The 26,889-nt window shown below is 50.1% G+C and overlaps 1 protein-coding gene across 1 annotated transcript; it reads left to right on the forward strand.

Moving 5' to 3' along the window:
- The first annotated feature begins 4,861 nt into the window (after nt 1-4,861).
- Slc41a1 (solute carrier family 41 member 1) lies at nt 4,862-25,819 on the forward strand. Its single transcript, XM_021197552.1, has 11 exons — nt 4,862-5,274; nt 6,915-7,903; nt 16,063-16,170; nt 17,093-17,164; nt 17,774-17,918; nt 18,062-18,208; nt 18,912-19,059; nt 19,832-19,911; nt 21,061-21,195; nt 21,475-21,623; nt 23,532-25,819. The coding sequence occupies exons 2-11, from the start codon at nt 7,535-7,537 to the stop codon at nt 23,715-23,717; spliced, it is 1,539 nt and encodes a 512-aa protein (XP_021053211.1). The 5' UTR covers nt 4,862-5,274; nt 6,915-7,534; the 3' UTR covers nt 23,718-25,819.
- Nucleotides 25,820-26,889: the final 1,070 nt, after the last annotated feature.

Below are 26,889 nucleotides of genomic sequence, written 5' to 3' on the forward strand. Positions count from 1 at the left end.
CTCTGAAGGAAGGTAGCCCCATTAGCTCCCTACCAGCACCCTTATTCTGAGACTGCCAATCCTTAACTCTTCACGGTCTGCAAAGTTTAGAATTCAATGTTAGAATTCAGAAAGTATGAGCTGACCCTTCCTGGTGGCTCTTGCTTGGTTTTTGGCTCTTCATTTTTTTGTGAAATCAGAACAGTCCATCTCTGAGGAAGTTTTGCAAATGCGACACTGCCACTAATCCAGAATATTGGAGAAAGGCGCTCTTGCCTCCCCTCTAAGAGATGTGGCTCAGAAATATATAGGCAGTAACTCAAGGCCATGTACTTAACATGTGGCTAAGCATGATTCAACCCATGTAATTTCAGAGCTGTGGCACATTCTACCTTGCAACACTGTTTTGGTGACACTGGATGGTTATAAGCATGAGGTGGGGTGGCAAAGCTGTGTAAGTGGCCATCTCATCTGGCATCTGTACCCCACATGCACCCAATCACATGCCCAATGCTGTCCTCTGCAAATGCCACATTTATGTCCATGCAGTGCCTGTTATAAATCACTATATGGTTGTGCCCACTGTTATGTGCCCAGCTACACTCAACAGAAAGCTGTGAAATACCTTGAACAATTCTACTTGAAGAAATCCCCGAGTGGGTGTCAAGGAAGGTTTGGGAACTGCGAGTTCAGTTAGAGAGAAGCCAAGGCAAGGTGACACCTCGTTCTGAGAACAGATGGCCGTACTTCTCCATACCACCCGCATCCCTACATCCTCTTCGAGCTGAATGAAGCCGGAAGAGGATATCACCTCAGCTCCAGGCGGCAGGAAAGAAGTGACCTCTGGGAGGATGGCAGTAGGGAGGGGTTACAGCAAGGGGAAAAATGGGAGGAGGTACACACACTCAGAAAAACAAAAGCCAGGAAAAATTTCCAGCCATGCTGGGCTAGTCTTGTGACTGTGGCATGCTGGCGAGGGACTCCAAATCTATGGGACTCTGGAATTTTAGGATGCATCAAGACAGCTCCCAAAGTTGGTCTTAAAGGAGCTCTTAGTGGTCAACAGCTGTACCTGAAGGAAGGCCGTGGAGTTTGGAGAACCATGTGACACAATAGTGAATGAACTGTGAATTAAGACAAGTGTCAAGCAAGACTGGAAAAGGCTATCCCAAGAAGTCTTCCCTACCACCCACGTCAGCTGACAACTGCCTATAACTCCAGCCCCAGTTTTCTTCCGGCCTGCATGTGAATACACACTCACACATCCACAGACCAGCACACATACACATAAACAGGCATACATACTCACATAATGTTAAATAAAAATAACATTTTCATTTTAAAAAGACTTCATAGCTTAATTTTTTATTATTAGTAGCATGTGGGCAGCAGGTACAACTCTGTAAAATCAGTTCTTTTCTTCCACCTTTCCGTGGGTCCTAGGGGTTGAACTATATCACCAGGCTTGTGCAGCAAGTGCCTTTTCTCACTGAAACATTTCACTGGCTCAGTAGTAGACACATCTGTAAGGCCAGATGAGAAACATGTGAGCTCCTTGGGCACATGGAAGTCCATGTCTTACAAAGGGTCATGAAAATGCTTAGAGACCCATACTCATGGCTTCCTGACACTTTCTGATGCTCATGGCTGAGTCTTGCCTGGAGTATCTGGCTGGCTTGCTACCTGCTGCTAATTCCTGTCTTTTCATCTGTGACCTTTGCTCCCCACATCTGTGTTTCTCACTTCATAGATTGCAGCTATTTCTGCTCTCTCGGTACAGAAAGGATGAGACATCTTCCTCTTCCCAAGGTTACAGCTGGACTGGAAGGAAACGTGCTTCCCCCCAGGCTCTCTTGCTGTCTAACTCTAGGAATCAGCATAACATCAACCACACTGTCTAGGCCAGTCTCCTCTCTATCACCCATCAAGGCCAGTCTCTGATTTGACTATCTCCCATCAGTCATTCACTATATTTACTGAGCACTTACTGTGTGCCTGGTACCAGAGGTACAGAAGTGACTAAAACATGAAGGCCATAATCCTGACCCAGTGAACCTGGCCCTTCAGGATATTCCAAAATAATGTCTTCTGTGCTTATGAACTTAAAGAAATATTTGTAATACCTAAAGCTAATGAAGGACTCATATCCAAAATATATGAACTCCTAAAAAAAAGTCAAAAAGTCAGGTAGAAAGTTGATAATACTTAAAAAACAATCCAAATGGCAAAGAAACTTTCAGGACAATACAAACAAGCCACAGGAAATACCATTATATACCCACTAGAATCGATACTCTTTTTTTTTTTTTTAATGAGTCAGGGTTTCATCATCGTAGCCTTGACAGGCCTGGAACTCACTATGTAGACCAGGCTGGCCTTGAACCCATAGAGATGAACCTGTCTGCTTCTTAGGTGCTAGAATTAAATAGCTACAACTTTATAATCTTTTCAGATTGGTGATACCAGTGTTGATAAGGCTATGAAACAATAAGGCATTTCTAGCAAGAATATAAATTAGAAAAAGCGCATCAGAAAATTGTTTAGTAGTGTTTCCTAAAGCTAAACATTTGCCTGCCCTATGATCTGGCCCTGTTCCAATGTGCCAATGTATAAATTCAGACTGGGTGGTACATGCTTTTAATCCCAATGTTTGGAAGGCAGAGGCAGAGATGGAAGCAGAGGTAGGCAGATCTCTGGGAGTTTGAGGCAGCCTGGTCTGCACAGTGAATTCTAGGTCAGCCAGGGCTACGTGGAAAGACTATGTCTCAAAAATAAAAAGATGCAGGGGCTGGAGAGATGGCTCAGCGGTTAAAAGCACTGACTGCTCTTCCAAAGGTCCTGAGTTCAAATCCCAGCAACCACATGGTGGCTCACAACCATCCTTAACAAGATCTGACACCCTCTTCTGGAGTATATGAAGAATTCAGTGTACTTACACATAATAAATAAATAAATCTTTAAAAAAAAATAAAAAGATGCCATAGCAGACTCATATAACAACAAAACCTGGAAACAACTGAAATCTGCATGAATGGATGCAAATCGCCCTGTGCTCGCTTAGTGACATCACGCTAAAATGAAGATGAATTAACAAATGGTACCACATGTGATGTATGAGTGAGAGAAATGAAGCACAGAATCGTACCTCCTGAGAGGTTCTGTTATAGAAAGTCCAAATGCTCAGTGACAAAATGAACAGTGTCAGACAGAAGCCACCCTAGGAAAAAGGGTGAGAGAGTGACCAAGGGGGTTTCTGGAGTGGCAGTAATGACTGAATTCTTCCTTTAGTTAGTGGTGGTTTCATGAACCTATTCTCTGTGCATAATTTGTTGGTCCATACTCTAGGTTTTACCCACTTTCCCATATGTTCGGTTTACTTCAACTAAAAAGAAAAACTTTTCAAGTAGATTAAAAAAAGTGTAGGGGTGGAAATAAGAGAGGGACAAAGATTTTGTTTTTAAGTTGCTATTGGGTGAAAGTTTTTGGCCTTGAGACAGTCTCAACTGTATAACCCTGACTATCGGGCACTCTCTTGGTAGACCCAGATGACCTCATTTCTGTAAAGTCTCCTGCTTCTGTCTCCCAAGGGCTAATACTGCCAACACTCAGGCAGCCATATATAGTCAGTCTTAGTTTTCCTCCCAATCAATACTCACTATTCACAAAACTGGTCCTTCTGGAGAAAACCTAGTGTTGGCCACTCTAGGAGTAACTTCCATATCCAAACATAGACCATAATTGGAGTACTACTACAGTGACATTTGCTTTGCTGGGTCCTTAAAAAAATATAGACCTTTGATATCCCAGCAGCGGAGCTGAACCCGGGGTTGCTGGCTTAGCCGGTGGGGACAGGTTTTTGTGGATACATTTGTTATCATTGTCCAAAGGAATGGCCCTCTCCGGTTGCTGCGCTGCGGAGCAAGCCAGCTCTCTCTCTTTCTCTCCTAGATACATCCTAACCTTATTCAACGGTCTAGAGAAATGCTAAATTGCCCCCAAGCACCTTTCTAGGGAAGAAAGGAACAGGAAATGAACCTCTGGTCACAGGCTCTACCAAGGAAAGGGGAAAGGCTGGAAATGGGAGTTCCTTTATAGGGAGGTCACATCCCCTTCACAAAAACAACCCAAAGGGAACTAACTGGTACTGAGTTTGGGTTGCTGAAGTGAAGACACCCCAGGGAGGAAGTGGCAAAAGCGAGGATGAAAACACTTTGATCCCACAAGGTGCGTCAGGGAAAGTTGGCCTTCATTTCGCCCGGGATGGAGACTTCTCTCCCATGGGGCCACGACTGGGTCAAAGGAAACCCGCTCCCCTCCGCCCTTACCTCATTGGTGTGTGTTGCCCTAGCCATGAGTCTAACAAATTTTCCCTCCAGCCTGCCCATCCCCACCCCTTTCAAGGCTGGAACTTTATTAAGGCAGATTAAGGTTCGGTCAGTCGCCCAGAGGAACAAGAAAGGAGAGATGCAGAGCCTGAGGAATAGGAACTGTGCCCAGGAAGAAGGTAGGGACTGGGCGTGGGGAAGGAACACGCGATGGCTGCTGAGGCCCGGGCGATCGCCAGCTGGCGGGCTCAAGGAGGTGGTTTCGGGTCTTCTGGAAGGCCCAGAGGCTCACTAGAGATAGTCAAGATTCAGGGGTACATGCGTAGCAGAACGCTCGCCTGGAGAAGCCATGGGAACTCCGGAGCGCAGCACCCGCCCGCGCTTGAGCACCGCGAGCCCACAACACCCTCCAATTCTGAGTTCCCGTCACTCTGCTGCGTTTCCCCCCTCACCCCGCCCCTAGCTCACGAAACGCGGGGGAAATAGGCGGGGCCTGGGCGGGGCCCGCCCCCTTTCCAGCTCTGATTGGCTGATACAGTAGTCCATCCTGAATCTATTCTTGATGGAGGGGGGTTACCACCCGCTCTGCCCCAGATCACGTTTGCCACCCACAGCCAAACACTCTTGTCCAAGTCCGCGGGCAAGAGGCGATTGGGGACGAGCGAGCTCGGCATCTCAGGCCCAGTCCGGTCCCCACCGGCCCGAGGCGGAATATCCTGCCCGCCCCCAGGCCACCTCCCCTCGTGGAATCGGAGCGGCGGCCTCGCAGGAAGGCAGAAGCGAAATGTAGCGAGCCGGGTGTCGCGGTTGGACGCTCGCCTTGGCTGGGGGTGTAGCGGGGCACACGCGGGGGCTCGAGGAGGACGGCTGAGGGGGAGGAGTGATGAGAAGAGGAGGTACCCTGCATCCCCCGATTCCGCGGGCCCCTGCTACCACTCTCCAGGCGCCCTTTCTCCCCAGCGAAGCGCAGGTCAGTGTTGTTGGGTCTGGGAGGGAGGGAGAGGAGGGCGGGGGGACTCCAGGACGCGGTGCTTTTGCAGTCTTGAGTTGCCGGGAGTCGGCGGAAATCATCTAGGCACTCCTCCTCCCCACCCGTGTAGTTGGGGATACCTAAACCGGGCTTTTTTGTCCATCCCCGCCTGGAAAGGAGACGCGGCTTCCTAGAGCCTGAGGCCCATCGGTATTGGCTTTACTGCTGATGTAGTTGAGAAATTGACCTGCCCCCCTTGCTAGCCCCCTTCCAGGTCAAAGTGGCCTGCCAGAAAGACGGGAAGGATGGGGGTGGCAGGTTTTAGTGAAGGAACTCAGAAACTTTGCTGGCTTGGGGGCGGTGGACTCAGACTGAGTGTTTCCTCTTGGCTGACTGTCAGTGAGGATCTTTGAAAACAACGGTGCTGTGTTAAGGTGGCTTGGCTGGTGACCGAGTTAATGGAAGACTCATAACTTGGGCCCTAGAGTTTGATTCTGCCTTAACCAAACTGGAGTTGACTAATTGTGAGTGTCTGAAATACTAACAGCCTGTTCATACCTACAAAGCCCTCTGGAATTTTTTTTTATTTTTATCTTTTTACTATTGAGAGCCATGCTGGTGAAATGCAACAAGTTGGAGTCAATTCCTGGGGATTCCTTTAAGCAAAGAAAATCGGGGCAGGCAAAGACAGAGGCATGATTTGAGAGTAAATGCATATTAGCTTGTAACACTTGGATTTGCCTGACTTCGTTTTTCTTTCCTCTTTCTACACCTTTTACCACCAATATTTTTGTCTTTAAGAATTGCACCATGTCTAGCTGTCAGTAACCCTAGAGGAAAGGGGGGAGGCCAGGTAACCAAAAATGTCAGTAATAAACAGTAGTTTTCACCCTCTGTCTTTTCAATCTAGTTAACTGCCAGGTCCTATCTGGCAGGTCCTATCTCTATGCCTAGGCTCACAGGACCTAGCATAGAGAGAAGTATAGATGCAGCCTGGACCAGGTTTGCCTCTGTGGTTTCTGTAACTCTTGACTTTCAAGGGCAAGAGTCGGTAGGAGGCTTCTGGTTCTTGATCTGGCCAGCTTGCCCTGCCGTTGCCTGGGGAGTCCTCCTGGCATCCGCCCCCCCCATCCCGGCAGGGGGCTAGGCTAGGACAGTTAGAGGTCTAGGTTTGCTCCCCTCAGTGATCAGCCTCTCTGTTTGCCCTGTCTTCCTGTTGCTGTCTTGTAATAAGTCACTCAAGAAGAATGACTGTGTAGGGAGTTTGCATCTGAATCTGTAACTTTACCGCTAAGGGACTTCACTTAAGTGATACTGAGTTCTTATCAAGATTCAAGAAGACAACTGCTGAGCACATCCCTGCCCACCCCAGGTGGCTCAAAAGGCAATGCCAAGGTCTCCTGTGAAGCATCCTCCTTTTGGGTGGTGGTTTGCTAGCTGGGAGGCTGCTGGGAATAGAACCCACTGGGTCTCGACATGAAGTGAGGCAGGACAGTGTAATTCTAGCAGGAAAAGAACAGCTAATAGCCACCCCTGTAATACCATATGCTCTGCAGATCATCCTACTAGGAACTGGTTTTTGCTATATACCAACATTCATATTCTCTCTCTCTTCTTTTTTTCCTTCCTCCCAATGTAAGGTGTTCCACACCGATTCTTGTGACTTTAAGGACCAGGCAACCAAGAAAGTACAAGATCTTCTCAAGAAGGGAAGACATCTCTGGGAGAGAGGGGAAAGATAGCAGATACTGGGACCAGCTGAGCCCAGCCAAGGTGCTGTGAGACACTGAAGGCACCCAGCAGGAGTGGGAAGAAGCCCTGGCCTCAGACTGAGGCTTCATTCTGAATGATCTGAACTTATTCAGCTTTTCCCAAGAGAGGGCCGCAGCATCAGGCACTCCAGACTCAGGTTGTGCTCTCCCCTTCTGCATGCTCCTGCTCTGAGGAGCTGGCCACTGAGAACCAAAGATTGCCCCTGGCACGGCACAGAGCTGCCAGGAGCAGGCACCCACCACCCCTAGAGGCAGCTGCTGCGTCTGGTGAGGACTTTGTTTCCTTCCAGTTCCGGGCCGCATTGCTTGATGGGGCTGTCTTTTAGTAGATCAGTTTATACAGTGCCCGGTAGGAGTGGAGAGCCGTGGGAAGAGGTCTTGCGGCAATCAAGCCTGGGTTCACCCCAAGACTAAGTTCTTTCCCAAGTCAGAGTGGAAGAGAGAAAGAAAAATAAATAAATTCTCCCCTCCTCTCCTCCCTGCCTGTCATGTCCTCTAAGCCAGAGCCAAAGGACATCCACGAGCCGAATGGTACTGGCCCTACTCCTTCTCCTTGTTCTTCAGATGGCCCTGGGCGAGAGCCCTTGGCTGGGACCTCAGAGTTCCTGGGGCCTGATGGGGTGGAGGTGGTAGTGATTGAGTCCCGAGCTAACGCCAAGGGAATTCGGGAGGAGGACGCCCTGCTGGAGAACGGGAGCCAGAGTAACGAGAGTGACGATGTCAGCACAGACCGGGGTCCCGCGCCACCCTCCCCGCTCAAGGAGACCTCCTTTTCCATTGGACTGCAAGTGCTGTTCCCCTTCCTACTGGCAGGCTTTGGGACTGTGGCAGCTGGCATGGTGCTGGACATTGTGCAGGTAAGACCTGAAGAGGGTGGCCTCTGCTCACAAGCCCTCGCTCGATACCTTGGCCTTCTGGGAAACTGACTCTTAGAAGTTCCTCTCCACCTCTGTGTCAGAAGCAGGCGCTGCTTCCTAGAATACTATTTCCCTTTGGATCACATCCCTGGTTTCATCGCTGCTGTCTCTGTTACTTACTGCAGAACCTTCAGAAAGGCCAAGTAGCCCCAGGGAGGTGGTCAGAGTCAGAGCAGTGTTGCCTAACAGTAACAGATGTAACTCTAGAACTCAGCCTTGGGGAGAGGAGCAGGGCTGTTACTTGCTATGCCTCCTCAGTGCTGTTGATTCCAGCTCAGTAGGAGACATCTAGATGGGTCTCCTCTTTATGCCTGCTTTCCTTTCTCTGGAGGTTTCAAGGATACCAATGATAGAACACTCCTTCTCAGGCCTCTCCTCCATTCCCCCTGCTGGGCAGGAATTTACTCAGCTGTCAGGAGGGTCTCAGACCCAGTGAGAAAGCTCTTAAGGCATTTTGTATTGCTGATCTTTGTGCATCCTTGGCACAGTCTCCTTGGTGAGTGAGGATGGTTTGGGGAAGGTGGCATAAGATCTGAAGAAGCTCTAAGGGTTGTGGATGGGAGCAGAATGTAACCAGACCTGGGCAGAAGTGTCTCTCTTTGCTCCTTGTCTGTCACAAACATGCTCTGGGCAAACAGGAAACTTTGTGAGGATACTGGATAGACAAAACAGTACGAGTTGGTAGGATACCTGGGAACTAAGAGCCAGAGCAGGGGCAAGCTGTATTTAGTGCATTGTGAGTCTGGACTTACCAAGAGCCTCCGGGTTGGAAAGAGAAAGTCTTGTTTTGAAGTTAAAAGCCTTTGAAGCTCAGTGAGACACACACAGCTTTCTATCAGTGCTAATCAGGGTATGTCCAGTGCTTGCTAAATGCTGGCTTTATCCTAGGTGCTCCAAAAGACAGGGGCAGAAGGAGATTGGTCCTCGGGGACCACTCCCTCCCACCCTGTCCCAGGTTTCCCTCACTGTGGCATCTCCCAAAAGGATAGGAGGTTCAGCCTCACCTCCCTTTGTGCCCAGCTAACACTCAAGCCATGCACACAGAGACTACCATAGGGGTCTCCGGGCCCTTCTCAGGTGACTGAAGGTAGTTGGTCGTAGGCGCTGTATGTAATGTCCATGTAGCCCATGAGTCTGACAGGAGAACCCTGCAGCTTTGGAAGCCAATGAGAACGATATTTATAGCTTGTGAAAGTGCCTGGTGCTGCCTTCCCTCTCTCCAAACCTGTTATTGTGAGGACTGTTCCTACCCGGACTTAGGAAGCCAATCCAGAGCTTGGGACTCCACCCCCACCCCCACCCCCCACCCCCGATTGCTTAGAGCAGGAGGTCAGGGGAAGAAGGTGAGAAGACATGAGACTGGGGTTGTAGTCTGCCTCACCTCTCTCTGAGGCCCTGGTTCTCACTCTTACCATTTGGGGGTTCTCGATGAATGCCTACAAAGAGCTTCAGGGCTGTGGGTGTGGCTCAGTGGTACAGTGCTTGCCTAGCATGCACAAAGCCCAAGTTTCCATCCCCAGCACCACAGGGTGAAAACAGAACAAGCATCCTGTGGTGAGCCAGGAGACATTTAGCTTAGTTTCTGATAATGATAATGCTAGTGTAGGGTAATGGGGGTCTTTCCTGTAAACCTAAAAAGTAGGAAAAAGGCATCGATCTCCATTTTGTGGATGAGAAACTGTGGCATAGAAATACCAGTGGTCGTCTCTCCCAGAGCTTGTGTCAGTAACCCCTGTGTTCTTCCTTATGGCCGGGATTTGCACTCTGGGTTAAGACTGAGGAGCCTGCTGGGTTTGTCTTGTCTTGAAGAACAGGGCAGACTGGGAACCAGAACGCTTGGCATTGGCTTTTAAAGTGAGCAAAAGTCAAATGGAGAGTAGGGCCTAGCTCCCCTACCCCCTCACTCTCCACCTCTGACATGTCAGGGTTCCAGAGTAGGAACAGCCCTCTGATGCCTTGCTTTACGCCCTAGGTTGTAGGGGTTCCAGAGCTGCCTAGCATGCCCACAGAGGGTTGGCATCTCCCTCAGTGTGGCATCTTGGCTCATACCAGAGCTAGGGTTCAGTTGGTGTAGATGACAATGACTGGCTTGTCCTTGTGCCCCTCCCCCCATGGTCCCACCACAGCTGGGCTAAAGCAGGGCCCACAGATGGCTACAGCAATAGAACTGAAGTGGGTGAGTATGGGGGAGAGGGGAGACACGGACAGGGAGTGACGGGGATGGTTGATGCTCTTAGATACAGGAGTCACACCTGTGTTCTCCTTTCTCAGGATAAAATAACCCACAGTGAGACAGTCTCAAAGTGCCTGGATAGGGCTATCTGCTAGCTGGTTGTTCAAGGTCCCCATGGTTCAGAGCATCAGGAGTCAGTGAACAGTACAGAGATGCCTCTTAGAGCCAAGGTTCCCACAGCAGCTAATACTGGGCTTTTCCTAGAGACCTGCTTCTGTTCCGTCAGACCCCTTGCGTCGCTTCCTGCGTGTAGTAGCCTCCACAGTGAAATGAGGAGCCGAGGGATTCTCCAGGTTAGAAGAGAAGCAGACTGCAGTCTGTTCTGACTTGCCCACTGCAGCCAATATTTTCGAGGGAAGTAGGAACGAGCCCAGTGTTGGCTTCAGAAAGAGACTGCATAGGAGCCTCAAGCTGCCTGTGCTTTATTGCCCCTTCCCCCTCCGCCAAGTTCTTTCCTGGGTTCCTGCAGGGCATTACAACCATTTTCTATCAGCCTTTGTGAGGAATGGGGGCGTTTAGAAGGTGGTATGTGATCTTCATAGAACCTCTCAACTAGATTAGAGTAGGGGAGCTCTCCACTCCTTGTTTTAATGCACTCTGACTTGCTGAGTATCCAGAGAGAGTAAGACACCCTACCCCCACCCCCCAGCAGAGCCTTGGGGAAGGGTATGGGAGAGAAACAGACAGAAGCTGTTTTGCTGGAGCCCCTGGGCCGGCCACTCAGTTCCTGTCTTCCTTGCCCACCTCTGCCTTGCGTGTGCTATCAGAGCCATTTCCTTTTCTCCTGCTTCATACAGCTCTGGACATGCAGGCATTGCCCTGAGGCCCCTCTGCTCGAACACCTCCAGGATGCCCTGTGGGATAAGCCTCTATCAGACAGAAACTGTGATCTAGCCTGACCCAAGATTACCTGAAAAGTTCTTAAACAGCGTGGTGCCTTGTGCTTAGACTGGGTGTGGGTGTGGGCTGTCATTTTAACGTCTTGATTCCATCTTCTCCTCACCCTGACTTGACTTCTTACTAATCTGCTTCCGGAACAGGAGGCTGGGCCAGATGAGGTGACAGGCGGAAGAGCAGGTTGGATGGCCAAGGAAGGAGTCACAGCGAGATCTCGGAGCTCTGAGGCTTGGAGTGATTGCTCTGGGTCAGGGTTAGTTTTAAATGTGGGAGCAGCCATCTGATCATATACCTTACAGGTAGAGTATCAGGAACTGAGGTGAGAGAACCAAGGAAGAGAGGCTAAGATTCTGAGAAGCAGTAAAGATCCATAGGTGGTCCCTTCTACCCCGAAAGCCAAGCAGAGTTTCCTGGACCCTGTTCCATGCCCATTGGTTCAGGAAGGTGTGGGTGGTAGCTTGGCTAATGGCTTGACTGACTAGTTTGACTTCACTGGCTGACACTCCCAGCCAGGGTAAACCCGATGGCCCGGAATTAGGCCAAAGGAGTAAGAGAAAACACTCTCATCTATACCGATCCATCCTCAACCCCTAACCTCAGGACCACCCTGCTTTCTGGATGGCTCTGCTTCCCAGAGTCCTGTGCAAGCATACAGTCACAGATTCCCTGCCTGGGCTGCTTCTCTGAGAGAGTTTTGTGAGTAGGAAAATTAGATATGGGGATTGGCTCTTCAGTCCAGGTGCCAGCTTAGGGCTTTGCTGGGCCAGAAGATCGGGTAGTACGATTTCCAGGCTGTATTCCGTGAGTTGGGAAGACTTCTTCTGCAGGGGGCTGCTACTGGCCCTCATCCTTTCCTATGCCAATACACCCCATCTTATCCCTTCCAAAACCCCACAACTTCTGGATTCCCCTGTAGTTCAAAGCAGAGGGTGTATATGTATTGGAAGGAGAAAATTAGGGGTACTTAGGGTGGCAGCTAGGGGAGTTAAATGAACTTTATACATTCTTTTCTCCAGGATCTTACTGCTGCGTAGCCCAGGCTAGACTCACTCACATGTCCCATCATCCTGAAGATAGACTTACAGGCTTGTCCCACCAAGCCCTACTGTATTTTTTTTCTTAATGATACTATATGCTATACTCCTTACAAACAGTTCATACACTTTGAGTGCTTCCCTCTACTCTTTCCTCTGTATTGGTATACACCCATCACCTTCAGAGAGCTAGCAGCTTAGATACAGGAAGGCAGGCATGTAGGATGAGGGACCGTGTTCTGAGGGAGCTCCCAAAGCCCACACTCATTAAGGGAAGGGAAGAATCCTTCCCACTCTGAAGCTGATTGTCCATTTTGAGCAGACAGAACAAGTCTGCTTAGGCCTCAGCTAAAGGGAGCTGGATTCCCAAGGGTGTATCTCCCAGCCTTGTCCAAGAGTAACAGTCCCGGGGCTCATGAGGCACCTCACAGGGGCTGCCTAGGAACGGGGAAGATTTTCACCTTCCCCAGCGTCTGAAAAGCAATGGCTGAAAGGTCACAACTGCCATGGGGTCGGGAGTGCCTCTTCCTTCATGGGAGTCTTCAGAGAGTCCATGTCCTTTAGGAGCCACTACAAAGAATCTTAGGCCTAGGAGCTCAGACAAGGCTATGCTGCGGCCCTGACAAAACGAGCTATCCTCTGGATCCTGTTCACTTCACACACTATATGAACACTAACAAGAAGGCAAGTCCTTTGCCTTATAGGACCACCAGTGTCTTCAGCTCAGCTCCCTGGCCCAACCTTGTGCATCTCATTGTTTGTTTGTTTATTTGTGATAAAGTTTCTCTTTGTACCTCTAGCTATCTTCAGACTCCCAATGCTCCTGCCTCAGTCTCTGGATGCTAGGATTACAGACACACCATCTGGGTTGTTTGTATGTTTGCTTTTAATGTTGCAGAAAATCACATAACATAAAACTACACCATAACCATCTGGAAGTAAACTACATTCTCAGCTCCATTCTGCATCCATGGAATGCTGATCCCATTCTCTTCAGGCCCCCCTCTGTCTTTAGCAACTCTCTCTCTCTCTCTCTCTCTCTCTCTCTCTCTCTCTTTCTCTGTGTGTGTGTGTTTGTGTGTGTATGTATGTGTGTGTGTATGTGTGTGTATGTGTGTATGTGTGTGTATGTGTGTATGTATGTGTGTGTGTATGTATGTGTGTGTGTATGTGTGTGTGTGTGTGTGTGTGTGTGTGTGTGTGTGTTTCTATGAATGTGATGACTACTGCAAAGCTTACATAAGTGGAATCATACAATATTTGCCTTGTCATGGCTGACTGTTGTGTAGAATGTCCTTAAGTTGTGGCATGGGACAGGATTTCCTTTTCAAGGCAGAGTCATACTTCAGTATTTGTATACCATATTGTACTGGCCCACTCAGCTATTGGTGGACAGTTGAATGGATTCTACCTCTTGGCTATCATGAATACATGAAGCTATGAACAGGAGTGGACAGATATTTCTTCAAGATCCTGCTTTCTTTCAGTTATTTTGGATAAATACTTAGGACTCAGGGCTAAATAGTCAGGAGAAGAAATAGGATTGCTAGACCATATGGCCGTTTTACTTGTTTAATTGTTTGTGTGTGTGTGTGTGTGTGTGTGTGTGTGTGTGTGTGTGTGTTACATGAATTGTGTACATGTTGTATGGGTATTTGCACATACGTGTAGACCAGAGGTCAACGTAGGACATTTTTTTTCTGTTGCTCTCCACCATGTGTGTGTATACACACACACACAGACACACACACACACACACACAAGCATTCTTTTTTGTGTATGCGTGTTTTCCCTGCACATGCACATCAGTACATCATGTGCATGCCTGATGCTTCTAAGGAGGCCAGAAAAGGGTGTCAAACCTCTTGGGATTATAGACAGTTGTGAGCCACTATGTGGGTGTAGGGAATAGAACCCCAGTCCTCTGCTAGAGTAGTTAGTGTTCGTAACCACTGTGCCATCTCCCCAGACCCATCTCTTACCTTAGTTTTTTGAGATAGAGTCTCTCACTGAACCTGCAGCTCCCGATTGGCTAAGCTGGTGACCGATTAATCTTCAAGGCCCAACAAGCCTTAGTGTCAGGGTTAGGGACATTGCTGTGCCTGGCTTTTCGTGTGTGGGCTAGGGATCCAAACTCTAGTACGGAGACTTGTGCATCAAGCGTTTTACAGACCGAGCCATCTCCCCAGCATATTTGGGTATTTATTTGGTTGATTAGTTTGGGGGTTTTTTGGTTTTGTTTTTGTTTTAAAGACAGGGTTTCTTTGTGTAGCCCTGGCTGTCCTAGAACTCTCTGTAAACCAGACTGGCCTCAAACTCAGAGATCCACCTACCTCTGCCTCCCAAGTGCTGGGCTTAACTAAGGTGTGCGCCACCACCACCACTACCACCTGGCTTATTCATTTTTAAGACAGTCTTGCTATGTAGATAGCTGGCCCTGAGCTTTCAGAAATACCTATACCTCCCAAGTGCTGGGGATGCACGTGCAATTGATTTTTAGTGTGAGGTACTGTCTTACTGATCTTCAAAGTAGCTACATTTTATAGTCCCACCAATAATGCAGACATGTTCCCATCCCCATGTCTGTGCCAATACTTGGTATTTTCTGTTTGTCCTCTTAACTGTCTTAACAAGTAGCTCACTTGACATCTCACTGGTTTGGATTGGCAGCCTTGTTCTTTAGCAATAGGGTAGAGGGGCTGGAATTGCCTTATGAGCTAGCTCTCTGGTCTAGCCCTGAGCAGGAGCTTGGTGCCTTGTAGCATGTCTGAGGGCCCCAGCCTGCCATCCATCCTAAGAAAGCTTGCTGAGGAAGCAGCATGAGAGCCCTCGCTGTATCTCTTAGAGACTCATAAGGCTCTCACTCGGCACACTTATGTTACAGCTCCTTGTCTCCAACACCCAAAAGAACCTGTAGACCTCCACCTGCTGTCTGCCCCTCCTCCCCTCACAAACATGCAGGCTTTCCATTCTCAAAACTCCACACCCTTTAGGGGCGGGGGTCGGGGGGAGGTGGAAAGGGGGCATGGGGGAGGGCAATAATCCCAGCTTCTTTAGGGAAATCCTCAATTTTGGTTGCAACTAAAGGGCCTTTCAGTGGCCAACCTAGGCTCCAACAGTAACTAAGACAGTACTTCCTGGGACTCAGTGTGCAAAATGGGAACAACAACAACAAAACAAAACCTCTTTGTTGGCTTGTTAAGGTGACTAAATGAAAAACAACAACAACAAAAAAAATGCATTAACATAGGTTGGCCAAAGAAGTTGGTGGAAGATCCATGACTGATTGACCCAGGACTAGAACCCATGTCTCCTAACTCGAGGCCCAGCCTCTCCCAACAGGGGTGTATTTGCTTCTGTTAGCTAAGAGATTGGGAATACAGAAAGGAATCAGAAATCTCTTGCAGACCAGCATAAGAGAAGCAATGTCTAAATTCAGAGCCTGCTTGGGGAAAGTCACTGTGGCTGAGACCCAAAGCCCTTGGAAATAGAAACCAAACAAACGCTCTAGTCACCCCGGCTCCAGCCCTGTGGAGCTGATCTCTCCACAGCTGAGACAACACCTCCCGAGGCCGAGGCCACAGAGCAACTGGATGAAGGAAGGCGAGGGGGCTACAGAGTGCTCTCCGAGAGAGTATATCACTAAGGGTTCTAGAGCATAAGCCAGCGTGGGGTGGCTCCTCTGTGGGGTCCTCATGAAAGCATATTAGAAGGGAGAGTCAGACCTGTTCTGAGATGGGGGTTAGGCTGTGCTTTTTGGAATTCATAGACTTACTTATTCTACTTTCAGGCTTCTTGCGGGGGAGGTAAGGTGCCTCTCGTGCTTGCCCCAGCTGACCCTATTTCCCTCTGCTGTCCCCTGACCCCACTCTGTTCAGCTTCAATGCCCGTCCTTTGAGGTACTGAAATTCTTGGACTCTGTGTTCATCTTATAGCACTGGGAGGTATTCCAGAAGGTGACAGAGGTCTTCATCCTGGTGCCTGCACTGCTGGGGCTCAAAGGGAACTTGGAAATGACCCTGGCGTCGAGGCTGTCCACTGCAGTAAGTGTGGGAAGTAGGGGAGAGGGGCAGGGAGAAGGTAGCAGGCAACATGGAGACTGCCTGGGCCCGGGGAGGAAAGGGAAGCCGTGGAGGGAGATCCCAGACTGGGTGTCCTGTCCCTGGGCAGGGGCTCCCTGCCCAGAATGGTTCCCAGGCTCAGGCTCTGGATGTCCCAGCCATCCCTGGATGCCTGCCCCACCTCCTGCTTTGCAACCTGCCTCGTGACTGTTTGTGCAGCTTTGACAGGCGGGCATCATGCTGGTCCCTCCAGCCACACAGGTGGGGGCCTCCTCTGATCTCCAGCCCTACTCTGCAGCTGGGCAGGAGCCGAGCCAGGCCATCCCCACCCCCCTTCAAACATCCCCTTCCCCCGCAGCAGCTTATTCTTCAAGAGAATCTGCCTTTCCACCTCCCAAAATCCTTTAGATCAGCCACAGGCATTTCGTGGACTGAGCCCAATAGAAAGCCGTGGCTGAGAGGCAAGAGGTGTTAAAACTCAGGACCAGGCAGGGCCCTCCGTGGCCAAGTCTGGAGAAGATGGTGTTGAGGGCAGCCAGCCTAACCCACCCCAACTTGTTCTTCCTTTCTCCTGGCTGGTGCAGCCCACTCCTTCCTTTCCAAATACTGGCAGCCTCAGCCCTTGGGCCAGCAACTGACCTTGCCTACCCTAAGAGAACAAGCTGCTTCAAGGCCAGGACAGAGTCATACTGACCCATGCAGGAATGTGCTGCCTGGATAAACAGGACAGAGTGGGCTCTGCCACAGCCCCCCTCACAGCCCGGAGTGCGCCTGCCCTGGGTGATCTCTTGTTCTGGCCCTAGAGCCTTTGGCTATCCATATGCATTGCTTTTTGATCCAGTCGAACAGATAGAGCCCCAAACCCTGTGCAGCCTGCTCCAGCCCCTCACCCTCCCTCTTCCAGGCCAACATTGGACAAATGGACACACCTAAGGAGCTCTGGCGGATGATCACGGGGAATATGGCCCTTATCCAGGTAAGAAAACACAGACCAGAGACAATGGGCTAAGCATCTCCTTAGTCCGGAATCCCTGAAAGGCTTAGGTCAGCCCAGCTGGATCCTACATGGTTCTCCGGCATCTGCAAAGTAGGCTAGGAGGTGACTTAGTTACTCAGGAGAATGGCCAAGACAGGGGGAGCCGCAGCAACTTCCACATCACATGTCCAGGCACTCGGTGGTTTGGGGGATTTTGAGCCTCCACTGATCTTTGCAGTAGAATCAGATGTGTGAGTGTTAGAGTGTCCTCTGCCACTGCTGTCCCATCTTCCCAGGAGGCCACACAGATCAAATGTCTTCCCCCTCCCCCCCCCCTGCCTTGAATCCCAGGTCTTGACTCTGACTGATCTCTGGGCTGTTGATTTTCACCCCATCTGCAGAGAAGCCTCCAACCAGCCAGCAACATGTCTGGATTTTTGTAGGGTACATTACCCTATTCTAGGGTAGCTTGAAAACGAAATAAAGTCACCCTTCTAGCCTGCAAGGACTGTAGAGCCCAGCCCTGCGTGCTTGCTAAGGACTGGCAATTATCCATTGGGTGGTCAGTGACCTCAGCCAAAGACTCCACATTACCACGCCTCTCCCCAGGTACAGGCCACGGTGGTGGGCTTCCTGGCATCCATCGCAGCCGTCGTCTTTGGCTGGATCCCTGACGGCCACTTTAGCATCCCACACGCGTTCCTGCTATGCGCCAGCAGTGTGGCTACAGCCTTCATTGCCTCCTTGGTCTTGGGTAAGGAAGGGAAGGGTTTGGGGGGGGGCGGGATGCTGTTCCCAAGGTATTGGCTCTGCCTTGCACATTGACATTCCCTTTTGTTTATTAATGTCCTTTTCCCCCTTCTCACCCTACCCGGCCTGCCTCTCCTTCCTCACCAGGTATGATCATGATCGGAGTCATCATTGGGTCTCGGAAGATCGGGATCAACCCAGACAACGTGGCCACGCCCATCGCCGCTAGCCTGGGCGACCTCATCACCTTGGCACTCCTCTCAGGCATCAGCTGGGGACTCTACCTGGAACTGAGTAAGGCTTAGGCCGCTGAGAATGGCTTGGGTGGGATGGGGAGAGATAGGGACCATTTTGCAAGCGTGTGAGGATTTTTCCTGTACTGTTAACTGTACGAACAGTTTGTCACAACTTCCGGGCGCAGGGTAGCAAGGCTAGATAGACACTGATTGATGTCAGTTCCTGTAGGCACCAGAGGAGAGGCAGTATCAGCACTCATCCCTGCCTGATCCTAGGGGTTTTGTTTCTCCTGGAGAGGTGAGATGCAGGGAAGGGAAAGGAAAGAATGGAAGACTAGAATCTGATAGCAAACGAAAAGAGGATGGGAGGCAGAGATTGCTGCCAGGACCAGGAGACATACAGTCTGGTCTCTGCCTGTTAACTTTCCTGCCTCAACTGGGCATGGCGGCGTACACACACACCTATGATCCCAGCTACTCAAGCGGGAAAAGCAGGAAGATAGTCTGAGGCCAACTTGGGCTCCATAGCATGGCACTGTCTCAAAAGCCGTACAGTGCCTAGGTAGCTCTTCTATTTCATTTCTTCCTCTACAGAATGGGCAAAGCTGGCCTCATTGATGAGGTGAGGCACTCTTCGTCCAGGCACTTAGGGTAGAATGACTGTGGATGAGCTGGTCTCTTGGGACATCTGCAGCCTAAGCTGGGGGAAGCTGGGACCTAGGGTCATGGTGTTTATCTCCCTCTGATCTCTGCCCTCACAGAGCACTGGCGATACATCTATCCCCTGGTGTGTGCCTTCTTTGTGGCCCTGCTGCCTGTCTGGGTGGTGCTGGCCCGAAGAAGCCCAGCCACGAGGGAGGTGTTGTACTCAGGCTGGGAGCCTGTCATCATTGCTATGGCCATCAGCAGGTATGCTGGGGCCCTGGGTTCTCATCCCCAATACCACTCCTACCTCAGCATAGACCCCCATCTGAACCCCTAGAGGGGGAGAAACGGAGCACATACTGGAAATTCACTAGTAGTGTCAGCCATGTGTCCTACTGCAAGTAACAGGAATGATCTCTACTAGGTTTCATCCCAAAGCATCCTGACCTTGGGAACTAAAAAGCAGCTGCACTCAGGGACACATGCAGTGTCCCAGTGTCATCAGGACCCTGGGACTCTCTGTCGCTCCGCCTTCTCGGGAGGGGGTCAGCAGTCCAGGTTTTCACTCCTGTGACTCCGACCAATCCCAGCAAGAGGACAGAGGGGCTTTTCCCCCAACAGGGCACAAAGACCCAGGATAGAGTGTCACTGCTTCCTCTTCAATTGGTCACAGTTCTGTTCTTGAATCAGTCGCTTGCTCTTGGAAATGCAGCTGTTCCGGGCTTAGCCACAGTTGAAGCACAGTGACTGGGTTCGAGAGAGCCGGTTCCCTCAGGGAGGAGCCAGTGCAGTTACCATAGAGGAAATCAGTGCTGAGCAGGCAGGCTACAGTGAGCCTCACGGGAAGGTGGCTGTGCCAAGTCAGGTTATGAGCGACAACTGTTGCATGCACGAGAACTAAAGACTGAAAGGAGAGACTCCTGGAAGCCACATTGCTGTCCTTGTCCCCAAGGTTAGCTAGGCCTGTGCCTCTCGTCCCAGAGACTGGAGCAGAACCTTCCGTGTTTTTATGACGTTTGTCTTCGTGTCTCTATAGTGTGGGAGGCCTCATCCTGGATAAGACTGTCTCGGACCCCAACTTTGCAGGAATGGCTGTCTTCACACCGGTGATTAATGGTGAGACCTTAGCATCAGCTGCTGGGGGAACAAAAAGGGAGTTGGCTTCTGTGTCACTCAGGGCTCCAGCAGGCCAGAGAATCTAGCTCAGAGAGAACAAGACCTAATAAAGATAGAGATGGCGTGAAAGGACCAACAGGGAACTGTGAGAAACCCAGAAATCAGCAACATGAAAGCCTCTATCCAGGCTGGTGAGATGGCTCAGTGGGTAAGAGCACTGACTGCTCTTCTGAAAGTCTGGAGTTCAAATCCCAGCAACCACATGGTGGTTCATAACCATCCGTAACAAGATCTGACGCCCTCTTCTGGAGTGTCTGAAGACAGCTACAGTGTACTTACATATAATAAATAAAATAAATCTTTTAAAAAAAAAAAGAAAGAAAGAAAGAAAGAAAGCCTCTATCCCTGAAGGGCCAGGGAACCCAAACATTGTCTTGTGGGATCCCAGTTAGATTTTCAACCCGCTCCCTATAAGAGTAAGTAAGCTCCTGCCAAAAAAGCACAAAAGGATCCAGAAGGAAAATAAAAAACACTAAACTCCTTTCCGTGTTTACCTGCTGGGGCCTTCCACTGCACAAGAGACTGGTGTGGGGCCTACAGCAGTTCACCTCTCAGGGCTCAGGGTAAAGCTGAGAGGTACAGAGGCAAGGTTGGGGGGTGACGATAAAGGGAAATGGTAACCAGCCGTTTACCAGGGCAGTGCCAGATGAGAGGTCACACTGGATACTGGAAGCTGGTTATCGGGTGAGTGTGTGAGTGCTAGGTGTCTGCTGGGGTCAGCTCCAGAGACAGCGAAGGCAAGGAGAGCCTTGGAGCCTGCTGTGTAGTGGGCGGGGGTCCACGCTGCACAAACCGGCGCAGCACACAGGCCACATCCCTGCCAACACTCCAAGAGCCACTGCAAGGGTGTGTGGGACTATTGCGCCTGAGTGTAAGGGAAGCTGAAAGCCTAGATAGAGGGTCCCTCAGAAGCTGTGGAGTATTTGTCTTCTTCTGTTGTGTTCTGGTGGCACCAGAGGGAAGAGTGATGTCGGCACAGCCCCTAGTAAAGGTAGAAGACAGGGCCTCTACAGATACGGGACAAAGAACAAGGTGTTTTCCTCCCGGTCCTTCCTCCTCCAAGTCTGAGTCCTGGGTGTCTCTCTGCAGGTGTCGGGGGCAATCTGGTGGCTGTGCAGGCCAGCCGCATCTCCACCTTCCTCCACATGAACGGCATGCCAGGGGAGAACTCTGAGCCAACTCCTCGACGCTGCCCCAGTCCGTGCACCACCTTCTTCAGCCCTGGTAACCATAGCATCTCACCTTCCCAGGCCCATTCCTGCCTTAGAGGGAGGGGGAGGGCAGCCAGGAACCTCACTAGAGAATCAGCTGGGACCCAAGTTCAAGGGTCTCCTCTGCTGGGCTGTGCCTGCATTTCTGAAGAGTGAGGCCCAGGTGAGACGTTGTCTTTTCCTGAAACACCCTAGAGAGATAGCTGTGTGCTGACCTAGAAAATGGCATTGGCCATCCTGTGACCTCCTGGATCCAATGCTTCTCTTCCCGTCTTCCTCTCTCCTCTTCTAGATGTGAATTCACGCTCAGCCCGGGTCCTCTTCCTCCTTGTGGTCCCAGGACACCTGGTGTTCCTCTACACCATCAGCTGTATGCAGGGCGGGCATACCACCCTCACCCTAATCTTCATCATCTTCTACATGACAGCTGCACTGCTCCAGGTATGGCCTAGCAGAAGCAGGGGACAGCCCAGGGGCCACATGGAATAAGAACCCCAGGTTTGGACCTGGTCTCTTGCCACTTTTTCTCTGGCCAGGACTCAGGAGGATAGACACTGGCTCTGGAAGAATTACCACCATTCTGTGACTTCAGCTTGGTCGTGTCCCTCCTCAGCTTCAGTAGCACACTTTCAAAGTGAGAGGAGTAGACCAGCAGCAGGGTGTCTAGGAGGTGGGCTTGAGCCACCTATACCCTGTCCTCTGCTGGGCTTCCTTTAAAATAAGGGTTTTTCACAGCTAGAACAAGCATCAAAACCATTGTACAAGACAAATCCATCTTGAAGACTCATCCAGCCTTTCCTTTCTGTATGCTTTGGCATTCCCATGGCATTATTAATTTAGCCATAAGCAATTTTCCTTCCAAACCCCCAACTGAGTGCTTAGAAAAGTTGTCTGTTAGGAATCTTGGCGAGAGCCAGGCTGAGAACCAACCATATGCTGGTCCCAGCAGTTGTTAGCCAGTTTACCACGCTCCCTTGCAGATGTAGTCAGGTGCACCCCTGATGGGAAGGGACCGTGAGCAAGCCAAAGGTCTTTTGTGGCCGGTTCAGTTGATCCCTTCCCCTGGGTTGAAAGCCACACGCCCATCCCATTGCCCATCCTAGGGGTCATGACCCCGTGGTCAATTTTAGCTGTGCTTCCTTCTCTGAGTCTGTGGAGAGGCAACCTGGTAACAATTGCTCCCTGTAAAGTTCTGCCAGGTCCCTTTGCCACCTGTCCCTGTATGTGTCCTTGCGCTACTCGGGAGGCCAAACTGTGAAGACAGCTGTGACATTTCCACCCTGGTACATGTGCTAAAGGCCCCCAGCCGCACTCTTCTGCAGCTGTCAGAAAGGCTGTGAGGTTCCAGAGAGACTGGATGGCACCCAGGGCCAGGGCCACGGGAGTACAAGGTAGCTGTGTGCGGAGCAGAGGGTGTGGAAGGTTCTAGAATAGTCATCCCTGGCTTCCTTACAGAGAGGCCAAAACAACCAAGTTTACCTAAAAACAGGGAACAGCACTGGCTCCTACCCCTGAGTCCCTTAAGGCAGATTTTTCATACCTCAATCTTTACAAAGTACAGTCAAGCATAAACCCCACCAGATGACCGTGTGTCAGCCTAACAGTTAGAAAGCATCTCATTCTCACATAGACGTGGTCATGTAGGGACCCCTAAATCAGGTATGAATGTCCTAGATGAAGTGCTGCTCCCATTGCAAAGTGCATGTAATTCTTCCTAACATGCAGGTTCCTGTTCACAAGGCCGAGCGTTAGGCCCGAGGTTGTACGTTTGTGACTCACTCTCCACTGCAGGCGATAGGTACCACTGGTCCTGATCCAGTACCTATATTCTGATCTCGGTTATTCCCAACCATCTATAGTTATAGAACATAAGAGAGGGAGCAAATAAATCGACGTAGTCGATAATCCAAAATGTACTGTTGAACTACTGTTATGCATTATAACTGACATATTTCGCTGACTGGCTCATAAATCTACTTTACAGATGAATGTTAGAATAAACAACAGGGTGGGAAGGGTGAAAAGAAAGCAGCTTGTATAATCAGCTGTTACCCAGGGCCTTGTAAGAGAAACTGGCTCTACCTGCCAGCCCCTACCAGGCTCCTGGAGAGGCCAACATGGCAGGAGTTGCAGTAACTGAAGAATGATCTGACCCAGAATTGAGGCAAGGGCAGCCTTCCTGTAAGAGCAGGATTTAGTTTAGAAAGCCCCTGGCTTGCTGGGAGCTGTCCTGGCAAAAAGGTTGTGACCGGCCAAGCCTTGTGATCCACTGAACAGATCCAATTTTGTGGCCTCTGGCTCCCCCTGCAGAAAGCGGGTGGCTACAGGCAGAACCCTCTGTCTCCCCAGGTGCTGATTCTCCTGTACATCGCAGACTGGATGGTGCACTGGATGTGGGGCCGGGGCCTGGACCCCGACAACTTCTCCATCCCATACTTGACTGCTTTGGGGGACCTGCTTGGCACCGGACTCCTGGCACTCAGCTTCCATGTGCTCTGGCTCATTGGGGACAGAGACACAGATGTTGGGGACTAGCTTAGCCATTCAGCCTTTCCCCCACCCCTCTGCACTTTCTATTTGGATTTTTATTTTCCTTTTGTTTCCCTACCCCATCCTACACTACACTCCCTGCCTTTCTGGGATTTCACTTTGATACCAAATTCTCATTATTTTCAATGGGAATTTTTATACATTGAGCCAAGTTTGGATAGGAAGAATTCGGGACGGACAGATGGGCTGACATAAGCAGTAAAAGCAGACTTTGAGACAATCACCAAGTGCAATTCCACGGTGGGTGCCTCCAGAGGAGGTTAGATGGGGACCTTGGCATCCTGTCCAGCATCGGGGACCTTTGCATTAGCTTTAGCAACCTCAGCCTCGGCCCTAATGAGAAACTCTTAAGTGGGCTCCGGGTTGTTTAGGGTTTGGCTGAACAGAGGGAGGAGGGATAATTAGCACTCCACACATGCACGTACTTTTATAGAAGTGGACCAACACACAGCACCAGGCAGGGGAAAGTTGCTTCAGCTCCTCGTAATCACAGGCCCGCCCGCCCGCAGAGTCAGGTGCACTGGGGATTCCGTCTGCACACACGTGCCTTGCTCAACTGCCTGATTGCTTCCCTGCTGAGTGAGTGGTGGCCTGGGCTCTTAATGGCTCCATGTCATCCACAGGTTTCCAAAGGTCCACGTGCCCCCTGAGTCTAGAGAACCGAGTTCAAGCCTCCTCTCTTAATTCTCTCCACACACTCCGCCGTCTCCATGCAGCTTGCCAGATGGGCTTCTAAGATTGGGGATAGATAGGACAAGAGAATGTGCCAAATGACCTGGAGATTGATGCAACCCCAGGGGGTGTCTCACCGCTGTCTCTCATGACATAACCACACGGTCCGTCTTGGCCTCTGTCACTTCCTAAACACACTCATTCTATCACACCAGGGCTCTGTTGGCCTTTCTCTCGGCTTCTGCCCACGGGCATGCATCAACCATTCACTCATTCAGCAAATCTCAGCCTCCCCAAGATGAGCCTTTCCACAGCACCAGCCTGCAATAATTCTTCACTGAGCAGTCCTTACAGGGTGCATACTGTGCTAAGTTCAGTGCCCGGCATTAACCACCAGTGCTAAGGGAATCACTGCTCTAACCTCACCTCACCCCTAGGCTACAGAGGCCATTGTGCCTCTTCAACCTGGCAGTAAACGTTCCCTCGTTAGCCCCTAACTCTGCAGTGACTGCCAGCCCCATTGCTTAAGCAGCAGCATGTCCTCAAATACCCTCCTCCCTCGGCTTCTCTCTTCTCCACATCTTGCTACACACTCCGAAGAGGGCTTGGAATCAACAAGCTGGATATCAATAGGGCTGCTTCAGTATCTGCCTTGTCCATGATTCGAAGACCACCAGAGCCCCTTCCCTACACATGCCCCAAACTCTTCAACAAATGGGGTGCAGGCTGTTCTTCTGGCCTGTTTGTCTGGAGCCCATAAATTCCTCCCTCTGTGTAGCCTAAAGGGTCAGCCTCCAAGAACAGGATTAAGCAGTGCCCTGTGTCCACCAACACTGTGCCTAGACCTACAGGCCCTTCTCGGCCTCATTTCCTCTGACATCAGAACTGTAGAATTGGCCGGATTCATAGAGATTGTCTAGCTGGGGTTGTGTCATGCAGATCAATGTGGATCTGAGTTTGTTTCTGCTCTTCCCTCTGCCCTAACTCCATCTCAAAACTCAAGACTCTAGTACAGGCATCATACCCTAAGAGTGTGACCTCAGGGTCCCCAGCCACTTGCTCTGTCCTGACATCTGGAGTTGGATCAGGCTGTCTGGAGACTGAAGCATCCTTCTTCCTTTGCCTAGAAAACAGAAAGGTAGGGGCACCCAGGCTCCGCGCGCGTGTGAGTGGAGGGGCCTGGAGTGACAGGAGAGTGAATTCAGGAGAAGATCCACTTCTTCCCACCGGGTCACACCCTATTGCATGTACTTTTGGCCTGACTGGAAGAAACAAAATTGGTTTACTTTCATATCCTTCAAAAGTTACAGAATTGTGTCTTAAGAGAATTATTTATAGTTACTATAACTGAATTGACAAATGTCGACTTAACTGATAAATTATATTTGGTAAAATAAAATGGAAGTTTATTTCAATGGCTTGTATCCCTGTATGTCTCATCAAAAAGCAGACTCAGCTATTTCCTTGGACTCTGTTCTGTGGTCCCGCCCCCCACCTCAGAAATGGGAAGGGGTAGATGTGCCACAAGCGAGGAACCATCCTAGAATATAACAGAAAACACACATCAGACAAGCAATGATGCTGTGGGGCGGATGTTAAGGGTAGAGGACAGAGTCCCTGTGTTCAAGGGTATTAGACAGTGCTCTCCGCTCCCCCCCCCCCCCCCCCGTGCATTAACGTCGTGCAGGTGATACCAGCATCTGTGGATTAGAATTCCTTCCTTGCAGAGTTTTACAGTTGAGTTGAATCAGCGTAGAAATGCTTTTACCTTGAGTATTTACCATGTAACTGGCCGCAAAGGAATTGTATTTGTACAATTTTATATGACCTTCTATGGATCATTGGCCCTTTCCTAACCTGAATTATACCGTTTATAGGAAAGCATAAGATGAGGCTCCAGTGATACATACATATATACATACATACATACATACATACATACATACATACAAACAATTCTGTTCCTGGTGCATACTAAGTCCAAAAATACTATGAAATATTAAATGTGGATTATGTTATTCAACCTTCCATTGCTGTAACAAAACACCAGAAATACCTTATAAAAAGGGGAGGGGGCTGGAGACGTGGCTTGGGGGCTAAGACTGCTTGTAAGGGATGACCGTGTGGTTCACAGCACCCACATTAGGCAGCTTCCAACCTGATGCTCTTTTCTAGCCTCCATGCACACCTGCACAGACAGGGGAGGTGCACATGCATGCACACACATGTGCACGCATACACACACTTAAAGAAATACTTTTGTTTTTAACAGAAGATTTCAGTGCCTGGTTAATAGATCCCACTGTTTCTCACTTGTGGTGTAGATATTGGCAAGGAACCCAGGGTAGGGCAGGCCATACCTCATGGCAGCCAGTAAATAGACAATGGGGAATTCTGTTCCACAGCCCACTACCAGGCATATGGCTCCATGATCTAAAACAACCTCTTAGGCTCCACCTGTTAAATTTCCAGTACTTTCCAGTAG

Source organism: Mus pahari, chromosome 5, assembly GCF_900095145.1.
Source record: "Mus pahari chromosome 5, PAHARI_EIJ_v1.1, whole genome shotgun sequence".
Lineage (NCBI taxonomy): Eukaryota > Metazoa > Chordata > Mammalia > Rodentia > Muridae > Mus > Mus pahari.